General features: G+C 41.8%; 1 protein-coding gene across 1 annotated transcript in view; it reads left to right on the top strand.

Annotated features, from left to right (window-relative positions):
- Positions 1-2,537: 2,537 nt before the first annotated feature.
- Positions 2,538-14,952, top strand: part of kctd16b (potassium channel tetramerization domain containing 16b) — a 71,359-nt gene continuing 58,944 nt past the window's right edge. Inside the window, exon 1 of the mRNA XM_051401906.1 lies at positions 2,538-4,382. Coding sequence (XP_051257866.1) covers positions 3,545-4,382 — 838 coding nt within the window. The 5' untranslated portion in view covers positions 2,538-3,544. The remainder of the gene's footprint in view (positions 4,383-14,952) is intronic.

Genomic DNA, 14,952 nt, shown 5'->3' with positions numbered 1-14,952 from the left:
GAAGTGGATTTCTTTTGCAAGTGAAAAATTAAAACTCTCTCTGATATTGTGTGTCTCTTGGAAGAACGATCAATTATGAATGTTGCTGCTGTGCTTCTGGAGTAAATATTTCATCATATATTTTGTATTGACTAATATGAAACTGAAATGAATTTTCAGCAAAAGAAAAAACAACCAATAAATTACACCAGATGTCACAGCCTGTTTCATGTAAATTGTCTCTTTTTAGTTCTGGGATAATCTGTCACTGGCTGAATAAATGGGAATTTTAAAAACATAATTTCTTAAAAGTCTTTTCTAGAATTTCGCTCTTACATAACCACTAACTACGATGTTGATATATTTGGAAAAGCATGCATAGAACAAAAACCATGAAGGAATGTGTCGCCTGCTTTGGTGATGGTCCTGCTGTGTGTTTTGCACGCTTTTATGCCATTAACTCAAGTGCTCTTTGGGGACAGAGAAAGCTGAGTTGAAATGAATTATGTCAGCCCAAACAGCTTTAACTCCTTACAGGTGGTCAATCATCTGGTTTTTAAATAGCAGCGCAGCAGGGAGAGGTATAGTGGCTACATGCATTTATGATGAAGCTCCCAGCATGGCCTACTTCTGGGTGACTGCTCAGGTCCCAGCCAGGCACACCTCCTCACTCTCTCTCTGTCTCTTATTCAATTTGTTTTATATCACTTACTCTCTTGTCCCATTTATCGCCTGTAGACACCACAGAGCTCTCTCTGAATGGATAGATGGACTTGACGCTGATTGACGCAGACTTTACAAATTCAATACAGTGCATGCTGCGTACTGTATTTAATGGTGTAGTCATTTGCGAGTTAGTGTGCAAGAATTTACTATATGTATTGTGCATTATGATGCGTGTGTTGGTGGGTGTCATACTGAGCTGCAACTTTTAAAGTTGAAAGTGTCACCAATAGCAACTAAGAGAATGTTTTTCCTGCCTTTTTATGTTTCTCTGAAACATGACATTCCAGATAAGATTCTAGGAGGCATATTTGGATTTTGTCTTTTTTGGGGGGTTAAATGTATCCAGTGTGACAATATTCACATTAAAAATGCGGTTAGAATTAGTATTACAGAAAGTACAAACTTGGGACCGAAGTGAGGAGTTTTTTATAATTCAGGCTGCATACAGGCAGAGCTGCTTGAGAGGCTACACAGGAGTTGTGATCTTGCTTGCTGATTTACCAGTAGCCTACAAGTGATGCAAAATATTGATGAAGTGCCTCTGAGCAAGAACAACAAATTTCTACTGATTCCTGTACTTATGCAAAGCAAGTGACTGCCTCGATGTAATTCTAATTTTAAAGCAGTGGCATCACATCTTCAGAGGTAGAACACATATAGTGAAGGAATGCTGAAAAAGACAGTTTTGCTCGAGGAAAGGTTGGTTAAGAGTGGACGGATGAAAGCCAAAGGAAAATATAAGAAGCATATGCGTAGAAGGCTGTAATAAGAACACTGGTTGGTACGAATACACTTTCTGAAATACAGCAGACTTTGTATATTTTATAAATTACTACACTATTTGCATGTAATACAACCCTGATTTGGCCCTGCAGCTGGAGCATGTGCAGATGGTGTGTGTGATTATACTGGGCACTGGTTGTCTTGTTTTTGATTGATTCTACAGTAATGTATCCTGTACCTGGTACGTCAAGATCATCATTACTTTTGTCTAATGATCTAAATGAGTGTTTATTTTTATTTTTGGATGTGAAGGATGCTTAAGCAGGGGGAAAAAAATCACTCTTAGTTCCATGGAACAATTAATTGAAAAATCATATAATGTTTTTAATTGTTCTCATTCTAGCTACAATGCAAATTAAACGCCAACACTTGAACACACACATACACACAATCTCTCTCTCTCTCTCTCTCTCCACACACACACACACACACACACACACACACACACACGTATGACGACTGTATGAGAATTAACGCACCATTTCTATCGCTGTTCTGTGTGAGGATCTGTCCATGGTGCTAAAAGAAGTCTAGGCTTGTTGCAATACAAACAGGGGGAGGCGCTGTTGCTCATCTTACAAAGCCCAAAACAAAATCTCACATAATGTAACAACTCACTGGCAGTTAGAGCTATTTATCTGGGTCTTGAAGATAGCATTGTCATGAAGAGATTCCAGAAAGACAACAAACATGTTGCTATCCAAATGTAAAACTGGGAATAAGGCACAGTTTGTACCGTGGAAACCAACCATGTATCTTACAATTATGTGTTTAAACTACAAAGTCATGCACGTTGTTCAAGCAGTGGGTCCAATTCAACCCTTGAGATGGATGCAGCAATTCTACGAGCATGCACTGAAACCGTTGTGAAAGTCTAAAACTTATTTTTTTTTAAACAGGGGCATGCGGCTTTTGCAGCCCCATAAGCCTTCAGTAGCCTGTGTGTGTGTGTGTGTGTGTGTGTGTGTGTGTGTGCGTGTGGAAGACGGGGGAGCAGCCATGAAGACACCACCCAGCTCTGTAGGGAAGGGAGGCGGTACGAGAGTGTGGAAAGGAGAGGGGGGTGGGGGGTTGATGAGATGCTCGTTTCAGCACCGCGGACAGCTCCAGCAGCAGCGGGTCGCTTTTCTCCGCTGCTCTGGGAAAAAAAACATCCAGACTGAGATTATTATTTATTTTACATCTCTCGAAGACAGCAAATAAGATGTGTTTTTTCTAAGGCGGGGTTTTTGTGTTTAATTCAGTCCGGAACATGCGACATATTTGTAGTGGCAGGCTTACAGACAAAACCACAGGACTCCCGAGGATTGCTTGTGCAATCTCTGCGAAGTTTTTCGCCACTGAAAGGCATTCAGCCTCCTCCTCCTCCTCCTCCTCCTCCCGCTGGTCTGCACAGCCTGCAAAAATCTGAAGGTGTTCAGGGAGAAAGTTGAAGAGAAAACTAAAGTGACAACACCGTTTCAGCACCTTCTTCTGTTTGGACTATATCCTAAAATAAGTTGTGGACTTGTGGTTGTGGGCAGAAGGATTTCTATTTGTTGGATAAAACTCCAAGAAGCGAAAAGGCGAGCAAGACAAGTTTATTTTCCATTCGGTGCTAAAGGCTTCTTCTTCCAGCCTCGAACCACCCCCTCTTCCCTCCCCTCCACCACCACCCCCTGTAATGGTCTTACATTAGCCACTGATGCAAGCCTTTTATGCGCCCGGATACATTTCTCCTCTCCCGCAGCACTGATTCTTTCCATCTCAGTCTTTTTTTGTAAATGTAATATTCACAGAGGGACGCCCCGGACTGCTATCCCCCCCCCCCCCCCCCTTACCCGCTTTCACATTTTCGACAACTGCTAAAGACTGGTAGGTGATAACGACCATGGATCGATGAAAAATGCTCATCCACGTTGTTGTGAGATGAAGTTGGAGCCCCCTGCGTAAACGCAGAATAACCGATGACACAGCTTAGCAACTTTTGACACTGATCATCGTTTTTTTTTCTTTCTTTCTTTCTTTTTCGAGACTTGCTGTAGAAATAGGTGTGTAGCCTGTGTGTAGCTGTTTCATGACGGAAACGATGGCGCTGAGTGGTAACTGTAGGACTAACCCCAAAGAGCAAGCATCAGTTCAGAACAGTTTCCCAGATGTGGTTGAATTAAACGTAGGGGGGCAGGTATACTACACGCGTCACTCAACTTTGGTGAGCACCCCGAGTTCATTACTCGGTAAGCTATTCTCTTCTAAAAAAGACGCATCAAATGATTTGGCGAGAGACCCGAAGGGCCGGTATTTCATCGACAGAGACGGGTTTTTGTTCCGGTATGTGTTGGACTACCTCCGAGACAAGCAAGTCGTCCTCCCGGATCACTTCCCGGAGAAAGGGAGGCTCAGGAAAGAGGCGGAATACTTCCAGCTGCCCGATTTAGTGAAGCTCCTGACCCCAGATGATCTGAAGCACAGCCCGGACGACTACTTCCACAGCGACTATGAAGACGGGTCCCAGGGCAGCGACCACCGGCAGTGTCCGCCGCCGTCCCTCGTCCCCGCGGACAGAAAGAGCGGCTTCATCACGGTTGGATACCGGGGGTCGTGCACCATGGGCCGAGAGAGTCAGACCGACGCAAAGTTCAGGAGGGTACCTCGGATACTGATATGCGGGCGGGTGGCCCTCGCCAAAGAAGTTTTCGAGGAGACCCTGAACGAGAGCCGGGACCCGGACAGGACCCCGGATCGTTACACCTCCCGGTTTTACCTCAAATTCAAGCACCTGGAGAGGGCTTTTGACATGCTGTCGGAGTGTGGTTTCCAAATGGTGGCCTGCAACTCGTCGGTCACAGCCTCGTTTGTCAACCAGCACACAGAGGACAAGATCTGGTCCAGCTACACAGAATACGTATTCTACCGTAAGTGACAACGCCCCCCTTTTTTAAAACTTTTTTTTTTTTTTTTACAGCAGGTCAACTTCACGTGAACACGCACACGCACGCACACGCGCACGCACACGCACATAAAGTTGGAGTTACCGCTAGAAGGCGCACTTGGTTTACTCCTCCTGTGTGTGTGTCTGTGTGTGTGTGTGTGTGTGTGTGTGTGTGTGTGTGTGTGTGAGAGAGAGAGAGAGAGAGAGAGAGAGAGAGAGAGAGAGAGAGAGAGAGAGACATCTGGTTATTGGGATGGATGGACCACCCATCTTTTGAATGATGTGGGTGTGGTGTTCAGAGCTGCTTCCACCTGTTTCCATTACATATAGTTCCGGAAAAAATCCCACTTGGACAGGGTTAAACAGGGTTAGACATGGTACACACAGAGACTACAAAGCTGCACTGTAGGAGTTCAACTTGTCCCCGAGTAACCGGCATCACCTCATGCAAGCACAGAGTCAAACTGATACGCTCTGTTAATGTCTGAAGTTTTGTCCGAGCCCTGTGGAACAAAACCAATTAGAGATCACTCCTGGTAATTGGAGGTTAATCCAAGGTGTTGCCGTCTCTCCCTGGAAGCAATGCAACCTTAGCAGCAAACACACAACTGACAATCTAGTTCACATTTTAATCTAAGCGTGTTCAAGCCTATTACAGCATGTTGCAGCATTCAGTGCAATCTTGCAGGCTAGTTTTATATTTCACAAGATTTAGCCAGATTTGAATAATTTCACTCCCATCTGAGCCACGGCAGTCGTCAGAGCAATGATTTGTCAATGCTTGCCATTTCTCATCTTGGTGCAATTTTCTACTCCACCTCCTCTCAGCTTTCATCCATCCCATCCTTTCAACTTCTTGCTTTTCCTTCTGGCTCTCCCATTGCTTTCCTTAGATTGCTCCATCTTTGCTGTTCACTGGCTGGTGTGAATCTGGCAAGAGTGGATGTGAAGGAGATCATCATCATCATCACGACTTTTGTTTTAGCTTTCGTGAGAAAAAAATCAATATTCTCCGATCTGACAGTGTATAATTTATCCCAAACTCTTTGTTACCTGCCACAATGAAGCTGCCATAAAGGAATCAGTGATAATGTGAATGTGCTTAAATTCTTAGTACCTGTATAAAAAGGTAAAATCTACTCTGAAAAAAAGTCCCTAAAAATGAAACAAAACTATTTATTTTCCATGCTTAGAGTAAAGAGAAGTTAAATTTTTGGAATTCTGATTGGTGTAACCAATAAAACTGACTCAGATTAAAAGTGTCTGAACACATACTACAATGAATAAGTGCCAGACATATTATTTTGAATTGTGAATCACAAAAAGCAGAATAAACTTTTTTTTCTGTAAATATGACCTTATTCCCACTCCCACACTCGCCCTTTGAAATGGGAATTTCAGGAAGTATGCCATGGCTTTATGAATATTTGCAATCACTACTGGACCCTGTTTCAGTTGTAAATATAGTTCTCATAGCTACTATAGTGATACAATTTTAATACATGTGAAAATCTGTTAGTCGTTTTCTATGTTAAAATCCCAAAAGATTAAATCGAGGCTTGTTACATAAGTGAGATACAGTATAACAATGCACAATGTGCTGCAAATACAACTGAAGATGCTGCCATCAGTACTGAGTTCAATGTGTCAAGGCAGCTACCATAATATTCCCTAATAACACAGAGTAAGAGTGTCTACTCTTATAGTGGAAAATATGGTTTATTTGTCCCAAAAAAGACTACAATTAAAAAAAAAGAGCCGTGACTTATCCCTCTCTTGTAACAGTTAACTTTTTTTCAAGCGTTCAGTACTGAGTAGGTTTGGGTTTCATTGATATTTGAATACGATATAGACTTTATATGCAACATCCCTTGTGGTCCATCCTCATTTCCAAATTATTTATGATTACAGAGCAGACAATTTTGGTACTTTTGGCGCTCATAATGAAGCGATCGACACTGCTACATATTCATAGGAAACATTTTTCAGTTCATGAAAAAGGACATCTAACCCAGTTCTTGTTACTGCTGGCTTTGCTGTCTCATTTCAGTGCCCAATCGTCCAGATGTTTGGCAAGTAAAAACAGTCATAGACCGATATGCAAACATCCTTAAAAGGCAACATTTTTAGTTTTTGATGTGATTTAAAGAAAGCTGAAGTTATATTTTATGCTGACATTTTTGCATTATGTGTAAAATTCTTTACATCCCAAAAATATCTTTTATTCAACTTGTTCTAAGATTTCCTTGTAATGACTAGGGATGGGGGCCAGGACCACTGGTTAGAGACCAGTGAGCTGTGCATCCACCACCACCATAGGGAAAACCACTGCCAGCCCCATAAATCACATAAGTCAAATGAACACATAGGAGTAAAAAAATAAATAAATCACATGAGAGGGATTTGCTGGGCTTGTTCCAAGCTAAATGAGCTCTGCATTAATGGCCTGCATGAAGCAGCTACAGTGACTGGATGGCTCTTGGCTCTCATAACCCCCAGAAGTAGCACTAACAAGCCAAATCAAGTGCTGGTGGGGGCTGCTCAAACACACACACACACACACACACACACACACACACACACACACACACACACACACACTCACACACTCACACACCTTGCTTATGCCATACAGTATCTGGCAGTGTGTCTGTGGGCTGCCTCTGCAGGCCTCTTCTTGCTTACTGACAAACAACAACTGCTTCCTGGCTTTGTTGACAAATGTTCAGCTTGTTAAAGGGCATACACTCAAAGGCAAGGGCACAAGTGGTGGATGGCAGATGTGTTGGGCCTATATCTGAGCACACACACAGCCACACAAAACGCCGACATGCAGCCGCACAAATAAATACATGCACACAAGAGGCAAGAGCGTGCATACACACACATGTAACCAGGCATAATCACAGCGGCAGGTGTGCACACTAACACACACATATGCACACAGGTTAGCATCCATACACACACAGTCATGCAGGGAGTTTGTTAAATGCTGCAGTCACCCAGTGGATTAAATGTTGTCACTGACAGTCTCTTGTTTATCTGCCTGTCACATTTTTGGCATGCTCATTTTTCCCCTCTCCCCATCCTCCCTCTTCCTCGCCTTGCTTGTCTTTCCTCTCCCTCTTCTCCTTTCATGTCTTCTCATTTTGCTCTAGTCAATCATACCCGGCTTTTCTCTCTTGTCTCACTTCCCGCCCTGCTTCTCTCCAGCTTCATTTTGCTCTATGCGCCACAGGGGCAAGGAGAAGTGCGGCGGCACCAGTTGCCTTTTCATGCCTCACTGCACCGTCACGCCTCCTGTCTTGCTTCTTATTCATATCTCTGTCTGTCTGCCTGTGCATCTCCATGATTGTTTATTTACCTTCATCTTTGGCTGTCTCATTCTACATTTTGTCTGGCTTTTTCTGTCTGTGCCTTTTCTTATCACACATATTCCAGCAACTCTGTCTCTCTTATTTGTTAGCCCTGTGTTGACCATATTAGAGGTCCCAAAGTCTTAGGGCAACAGCAGCAACTGATTGTGCCTCTCACAGCTCAAGCTCAACAGCTTGTAGTATATAACAAAAGAAAGTCCACATATTTTGTGTACTATTGGTCTTGGGCTGTTTCCATGTTCTAACATTGTACCGACAGTTTAGGGAAAGAAAGAAAGGTCCATAAAGAAATGATTTTGCCAAATTGGTGTGGAAAAACTAGCCTTCAAGGAGCCCTGACCTTAACCTCATTGAACATATTTAGGATTAATTGGAACATCAGCTGCGAGAAAGGGCTTATGCTGACATCAATGGCCAACCTGTGGCTGAATGGGAGCAAATCCCTGCAGCCAGAGTGGAGGAATTTAAGCATCATATTAATGCCCATTGTTTTGTAATGAGATGTCCAACAACCACATGTAATTTTTTTGGGCCCACATACTTTTTTGACAAATTTCTTGCACATTTCAAGGTAACATTAGCATTAGCAGGGGTTTATGCTAAATCATTTGCAATTAACCCGGACATCAGTGATAGAGTTAGCAAACTAATATGACCAAAACCTAACTGTAGACTCTTGAGTACAGGCTAAACTTTACAGAGAAACACTAGTTCACTATCCATTCCCAGTTTGACTGACACAACTTTGGCTTCCACTTACAAGCTTTATGTTTTTCTTGCCAGAAGCCTGAACCTCCTTTATCTCTTTCAATCCTCGTTTTACTTGTTATCTATTGCCCTGGATTCTACACTCGTCTGATTGTACCTATCAATCTCCTCTCTCTTTGTGGCTATTCAAATTCTGGATGGCCTCTGAAACCCCAGAAGGCAAATATATTTACCAATTTGTTGCATGGCTGGAGTGACTGATAATTAATCATCGGTGTTGACAGTTGGTTCTGTGGTATTCACCGCAGGGCCTGTCAGAGCCTTCGCAACAGAACCATCCCACAACACAACATCCTCCGTACAGCAAAAAAGGAAACATTTCTAACTTCTGCTGAGAGGATAGGAAAATCATATTTTTTTGGTTCAGGATGTATTTCCCCAGGCTTTATTTTTACCTCAGCTGAACATGCCAGAGTGAAGTGGGTTTCATTACAAATGGCCATTTTCCTATGACCGTGTGTGCTGGCGTGTGACACACTGTGCCATTAGCTTGTTACACACAGATGAGTAACTTCTTGTGTAGCAAATGTGTTTTGGCAGGTGGGAAGAAAAAGGGTTATGGTAATGGTTATGGTTTCTGTGTGTGTGTTAATGCGTGACCCATGTTGCACTACCGGAGGCATTTGCACACCCGTTGAGCCGCTAGCTAAACACACCTGCACTCCCCCTCACAAACACATGCACCCACTTGCAGACACACACACTCATCACCATATGAAACTACATCACGCTCACCCTGCGAGCGTCTCCCAGCCCAATCGGTGACGACATTAGCAGCGGCGGTCCCATGCTGCAGGCCTGTAGGAAGTGATTAGCTGAGGAGCAGACAGGCCGTGACAGCTCTGAGGAGAGTCTTGATAGGGACAGCTGCTACCCTGGCCTCAGCTCCACAGGGGAGTCCACCACCACACACCTCAACTCTACATTATTCAGACTGAGACAAAAAGGAAGGAAAGAGGAAGCAGGTGGAGATCACTGTTTGATGTATGAAAGAAGAGAAAAACACTGCTATTGTTCTTACTAATGCTTTTGTTCCTATGACAACTGGTGATGCTACTGACTACCAGTACTACTATTACAAGTTCTACTAGGACTGTCACTGGTATGAAGCTGGATGCAACTACTGTACAACCAGTAGTACTTTGTTAATCCAACACTATTATATTTAATACTACTACAGACACTAGATTGCTACAAGCACTGCTACAGTACCATTAACAATACTACTGCTACAACCACAGGCTACTACTTGTCTTTATTTTTGTTGCACTTTTCAAGCACACTTTAACAGCACTTTAGAAGAGAGTACATGAAACAAAGCCACATAAATTCAACAGAAAATGCAATCAAATCAAGGCTAACAGGATTAAAGCAAGGCCAGAACCATAAAAGCGACACCATTAAGACTTTATTTCAAGTTATTTACATTTCAGGAAGGCTTCACAGAAATTACAGTTTGAAGAGATGACACCTATTTCGCTTTTTTAAGTGTTGACCCTATCAAAGGTGCAGAGCTCTCAGCTGCAGTTCCGTAGTCTCTGTAGTAGTCTTAAGCAAAATAAATAAATAAATAAAAGAAAGAAATTCTGGAAAAGATCTGCACTCAATAAAAATCTTTTTTTGCTTCTTGCTGCCTTAATATAGCTAGGTAAAACTGGCGCAGGCTTTTTTTTTTCAGTACAAGTTGGAGCTGCTGCTTTTGTACAAGCTGTTGTCCAGACAGTTGTAAAGAAATTAAAGCACAGATGAACCTTTCCCTACCTTATCAAAATGTAAAAAGAAATAGCCGCTTCACACTGGGAATATTCTTCGGTTAGAAGAAACTAACATTTATAAAGTAACTGTCCTGTTTGTCAAAAGAGGATGACTAATTTGAGGCAGCAGTGGGGAGGGGATAGGAAGAGAGTGAAAAGAGATATGATCTACTGGTTAAAGCAACTGAAAGAGTGAGCGATTGAAAGTGAAACCCTGGATGTAGCTGAGGGTAAACAGAAAATGAACTCAATTTTCACTTATGAAATAGAGTTTGCTCACCTTTTCAAGATGACTGAAAATAAGTTACAGTATATGTTAAAGGCAGTGAGTTTGATGATAATGAGTTGTAGGAAATAAATATAGAGTAACCCTATCCTGAAACAATATATTTATTTGCATTTATATTGCTGGTTTTTGATTGATTGTTCGTAAAAACCTGCAGTGGGAGGTGCAGGCGGGGTTGAATGAAAGTAAGGGGAGGACAGTACAGAAGAAATGATGGATAAAGGGCAAGCGGGTCATATGGAAAGAAGATAGACTTTCTTGTTTGTCTAGCCTCCCCTTGACCTTCTCCCCTGGAAGCTTAGTGTAGCTACGTAGTGTAGATTCCCATAATACCCAGCCTCTGGAGGATATGGGGAACTACAGAGCTTTGGGAGAGAGAGAGAGAGAGAGAGAGGGAGAGAGAGAGAGAAGGAGGGCAAAAGAAAAGAGAGTGTATACTGGAGCGTCAACAACAAGCTCCCCTAAGCCCCCTGTGACTCCCTCCTCTCCTTGCCGTCTATCAGCCCATTTTCTCCTCCTCTGTGACTCTTGACACTCCATTCTCTCTGTGGTGGTAGGCACAGTTGATATAATGCTGATGCTCTTTCCCTGTTGTGTTGGAATAAGTGCTCTGCGGTGCGACGAGGTGTGCAGCGTTGCCATAATGACAGAAACTGCAGCTGGAGAGCCTCTTCACTTGCTCAACCCACCGGCTGGCTGCTGCAATGCATCAATGCTTTAATAGCCCCGCTACGTACGAGTCCAGATTGGCTGGAAACACAATGGAAAGCATGCACAGGATTCCTATCACATCAGTAATTGCATTGCCTAATCATACCAACGGCTTTTTCCACTGCTGGAGTGCATGTCACAGTTCAGATTAATGGCTACTGCCATTTGTTAAAATTTCTCAAATAGATGATCTGATACCAAAGAGAACCTACTTCCTGTTTGAGCAATTCAGAAAATAATAGACAAGTTCCAAGACCTAACGATTGTAGTGCTGTTCAGTCTAAGGAAATCAAACATACGAATATCGACTTGAGCAGACGCTTGACTATTTGTTTGGGTTTTACCTAATTTAAATACAGTTAGAAACATTTTACCTCCTACCAATGCATCTTAGAGGCAAATGTTGTACTTTTTACTCCAATAGTTACTTTTCAGATTACAATTTTTCATCCCCCTCTTGTCCAGTGAAAACTATTTTTATGGTTTAGAGTGTTCCTGATATATTGACACTATATATACTATATTTTCTTATGTTCTTCTTCTTCTTCTTCTTCTTCTTCTTCTTCTTCTTCTTCTTCATGTCTTTCGGGTCTGGTCCCACAGGACTGGTCCATCCCTCAGGTTGGGTCCCTCTAGTGGCCTGGCGCACTTCCGTTTTGTCGAGCGAATTTGCAGCGTTTCTATCTGGCAGTTGTTTTGGGGTTTTGTGTGTTTTTGATATTTGCAGCATTTTTCTTTGGCATTTGTTTTGTGGGTTTGTAAGTTTGTGCTTCTGCTTCATTTCTGTGATTGCAGCATTTTGCTGTTGCTGCGTTTTTCTGTTGGATTTGTTTTATGTGTTTTTGGATTTGCATCATTCCTGTGTTTGAAGCGTTTTGCCGTTTGCGGTGTGTTTGCCCTTGTAGGCCACCGTAAAAATTATCCTACTTCTGCAGCCAAATAAACTATAAAAAAACTCTTTGGATTAGATGGAAAATGCATTGTCACAGGCTGTTTTTCTGAGCTCATGACCTTTTAGAGATATGTGGTTCTTATAGGACAGTGACACCACAAAGAAATGATGATCTTATAGAATATGATGCAAAACTACCCAACAATATATCAAGTAGTTAGAATTAGCTCAACCTTAAACGGGCACAGCAGTTAAATGTGACATACACATTAAAGCAACAGTAATATTAATCCAAAAATATCCTATATAATAGGGAAACACTGAATGGGACCATTTTTACTGCAGAATGAGTTATTTTACTCATAATTTTGATGATAATTACTAAGGTTTTTAATGCAGAACATTTACTTGTAATGGAGTATTTTCACAGTCCGGTATTAGTACTTTTACTTAAGTAAAGGAGGAATACTTCTTCCACCACTGTGTAAAAGTCAGCATGGCATCATGACAGGCCTACAAATACACAAAATAGACATCCACAGTGGGTTTTTCCTTATGTGCCTGCTTTGGGACAGTCTTCCCTTCACTAGTCTGTGTTTTTTTTTTCTGGTTTTCTCCTCAGTTCAGGTCCTCGTTATAACTCTACCTGCCTCTTCATTTATCTTCTTCAGTCTGAACTGACTGATAAAACAGTCTGTCAATATTCAGACTATTGGTACTTAAACTTTGTGATGAAACTTAACAATTTTTACTGTGTTTTGAATCATTCCTTATTCCTCTGTGCCTCATTAGAATCACACATTGTCAGTCTCACAGCAGTGGTCCACAGCTTGATCGAGCATATGGTCATACCGCTATAATTTCATTCCACAGTGCTTTATGGCTTCGGAGGGCAGAGTGTCAGTGGCATTTCATTTGTAAGTGGCAATGAAGTCTTTATGTCCATTAAGAAAGCCAGAAGCACTAATGTAGCAACTCCAGAGGAAATTAACTCCGGAGGAAATGACTGAAACCACCAATGGCAACTTGTGATAAAAGCCTAATGTATCTGAATGTTTCATAAAAATATAATATCATGGTTCTTGGTTCTTCATTTGTAGGAAAGCAGAGAGGACCTACAATGTATTAGTTTTATTGACACAGGAACATTTAAAATTTTTGCCTGTGTGTAATAGGCAGAAGAAAGAGAATGGAAACAAATGACGCAGAGTTGGGAAGGATTTGTCAAATAATTGATCTCAGGCTGTTGCAGTTAAATTGCGTGCTGGCCAACTGAGACCTGAGATTGATTATTAGTCATTACAGATTTACTTCCAGAAAACAGTGTACAGGCACACATTTTGAATGGACTGAAGGACTTTATACTGCTGTAAAACAGTACACAGTATATATATAAGTCTTTAACATGACATCGGACTATAGCTGAAGCTATGCTACTGCAGAGGATTATTCCAAACTCCAATGCTGTGTCTCATTAGTAATCCCTCTGTGTCATTTCAGAATACTCAGCTGTTCGCTAGAGCATACTGTCATCACCATTTCATTCCTAAGTGGCTGTGAAGCTCCCTGTCCATTAAAACACACACACATATACTTCAGGCATAAGCATGCTATGCAGGCACACTCATGCCCCCTCGCACACACACTTGGAGGTGAACCTAAACAAACTGCTAACTGATGAAAAATGACTCTCATTAGAAGGAAGATTATAGATCCGACTGCTCACTTAAACACACTTACTCTGTCCCCAGATATCTGCAGTATCCATCACTGTTGTGTTGAATCCCTTAATGTAAAGCAGGGAGAGGAGAGAGAGAGAGAGAGAGAGAGAGAGAGAGGGAGAGAGAGAGACAGAGAGAGATAGAGAGCTTACAACCCAGTTTTACCTTGATGGATAAGATGGATGGATAAGATTTTGTTGAATTCTTCTGGATTCCTGGCAAAGTCATTCACATCAAGCCTACAAAATATTAGGGAAACCATGCTATTACTGAGCTGCACCTAAAGCCACTTTAATCTGTTTTCCTCTGCTTTCATCTGTAGCTCCTTTTTAAGAATGACTGCGCAAGTATATCAGAGTTCTTATCTGCGCCCATGACTTCAGCCCTCACTATTTCCTAGAAAGTGCATACACTGCTGTACTTTATGACCTGGTACCTAGGGGACCCTTCACTACATGTCCATGGTGGTTTTTGAAAACTTAGCATGGATTTAAAAAAAATACTCCGATTTAGCATTGTCAGACTCACGATAGACTGTTTTCAAAGAAAGGATCGAAATCAAAGCAGCAGAATCAGATGGTTCCATGCATTATTTTTCCTTGGTCAAAACCTGGTGCTACATTCCATTAAGAAAATGCAACTGGAGATTGACGTGTGTTATGTTAGCAGTGGCTAATGTAGCACCAGTCTCAAGCAGAGATGAGGAGTAGGACACCCCACTTTCTTTAATTTTCAAACTTATAGTCTTCATCCCAAACTGACGTTGCTTCCAGTAACATCATTTGAGACAATTCTTTAAATGTTGCACAATTTACTCTGAGCAACAAAAGGCTTCAAACTACTAATATTACAACAATATTAAGTTGAATAATTTGTGCAAAATGGGAATGTCCTGAAGATACTAAATACCCACAGACAGTACTAGGGTTTTTCACAAACAAAAAATTGGAATGAACCAGTATGTATGATGCACAACAGGGAATGCAGAGTCAGACGAACAGTGCATTTTGGGTTTTGCTTACACAGTTTGAATTCGAAACAGAT

This window comes from Dicentrarchus labrax, unplaced genomic scaffold (genome assembly GCF_905237075.1).
Source record: "Dicentrarchus labrax unplaced genomic scaffold, dlabrax2021, whole genome shotgun sequence".
Classification (NCBI taxonomy): Eukaryota; Metazoa; Chordata; class Actinopteri; family Moronidae; genus Dicentrarchus; species Dicentrarchus labrax.
This window is presented reverse-complemented; position numbering and strand designations above follow the sequence as displayed.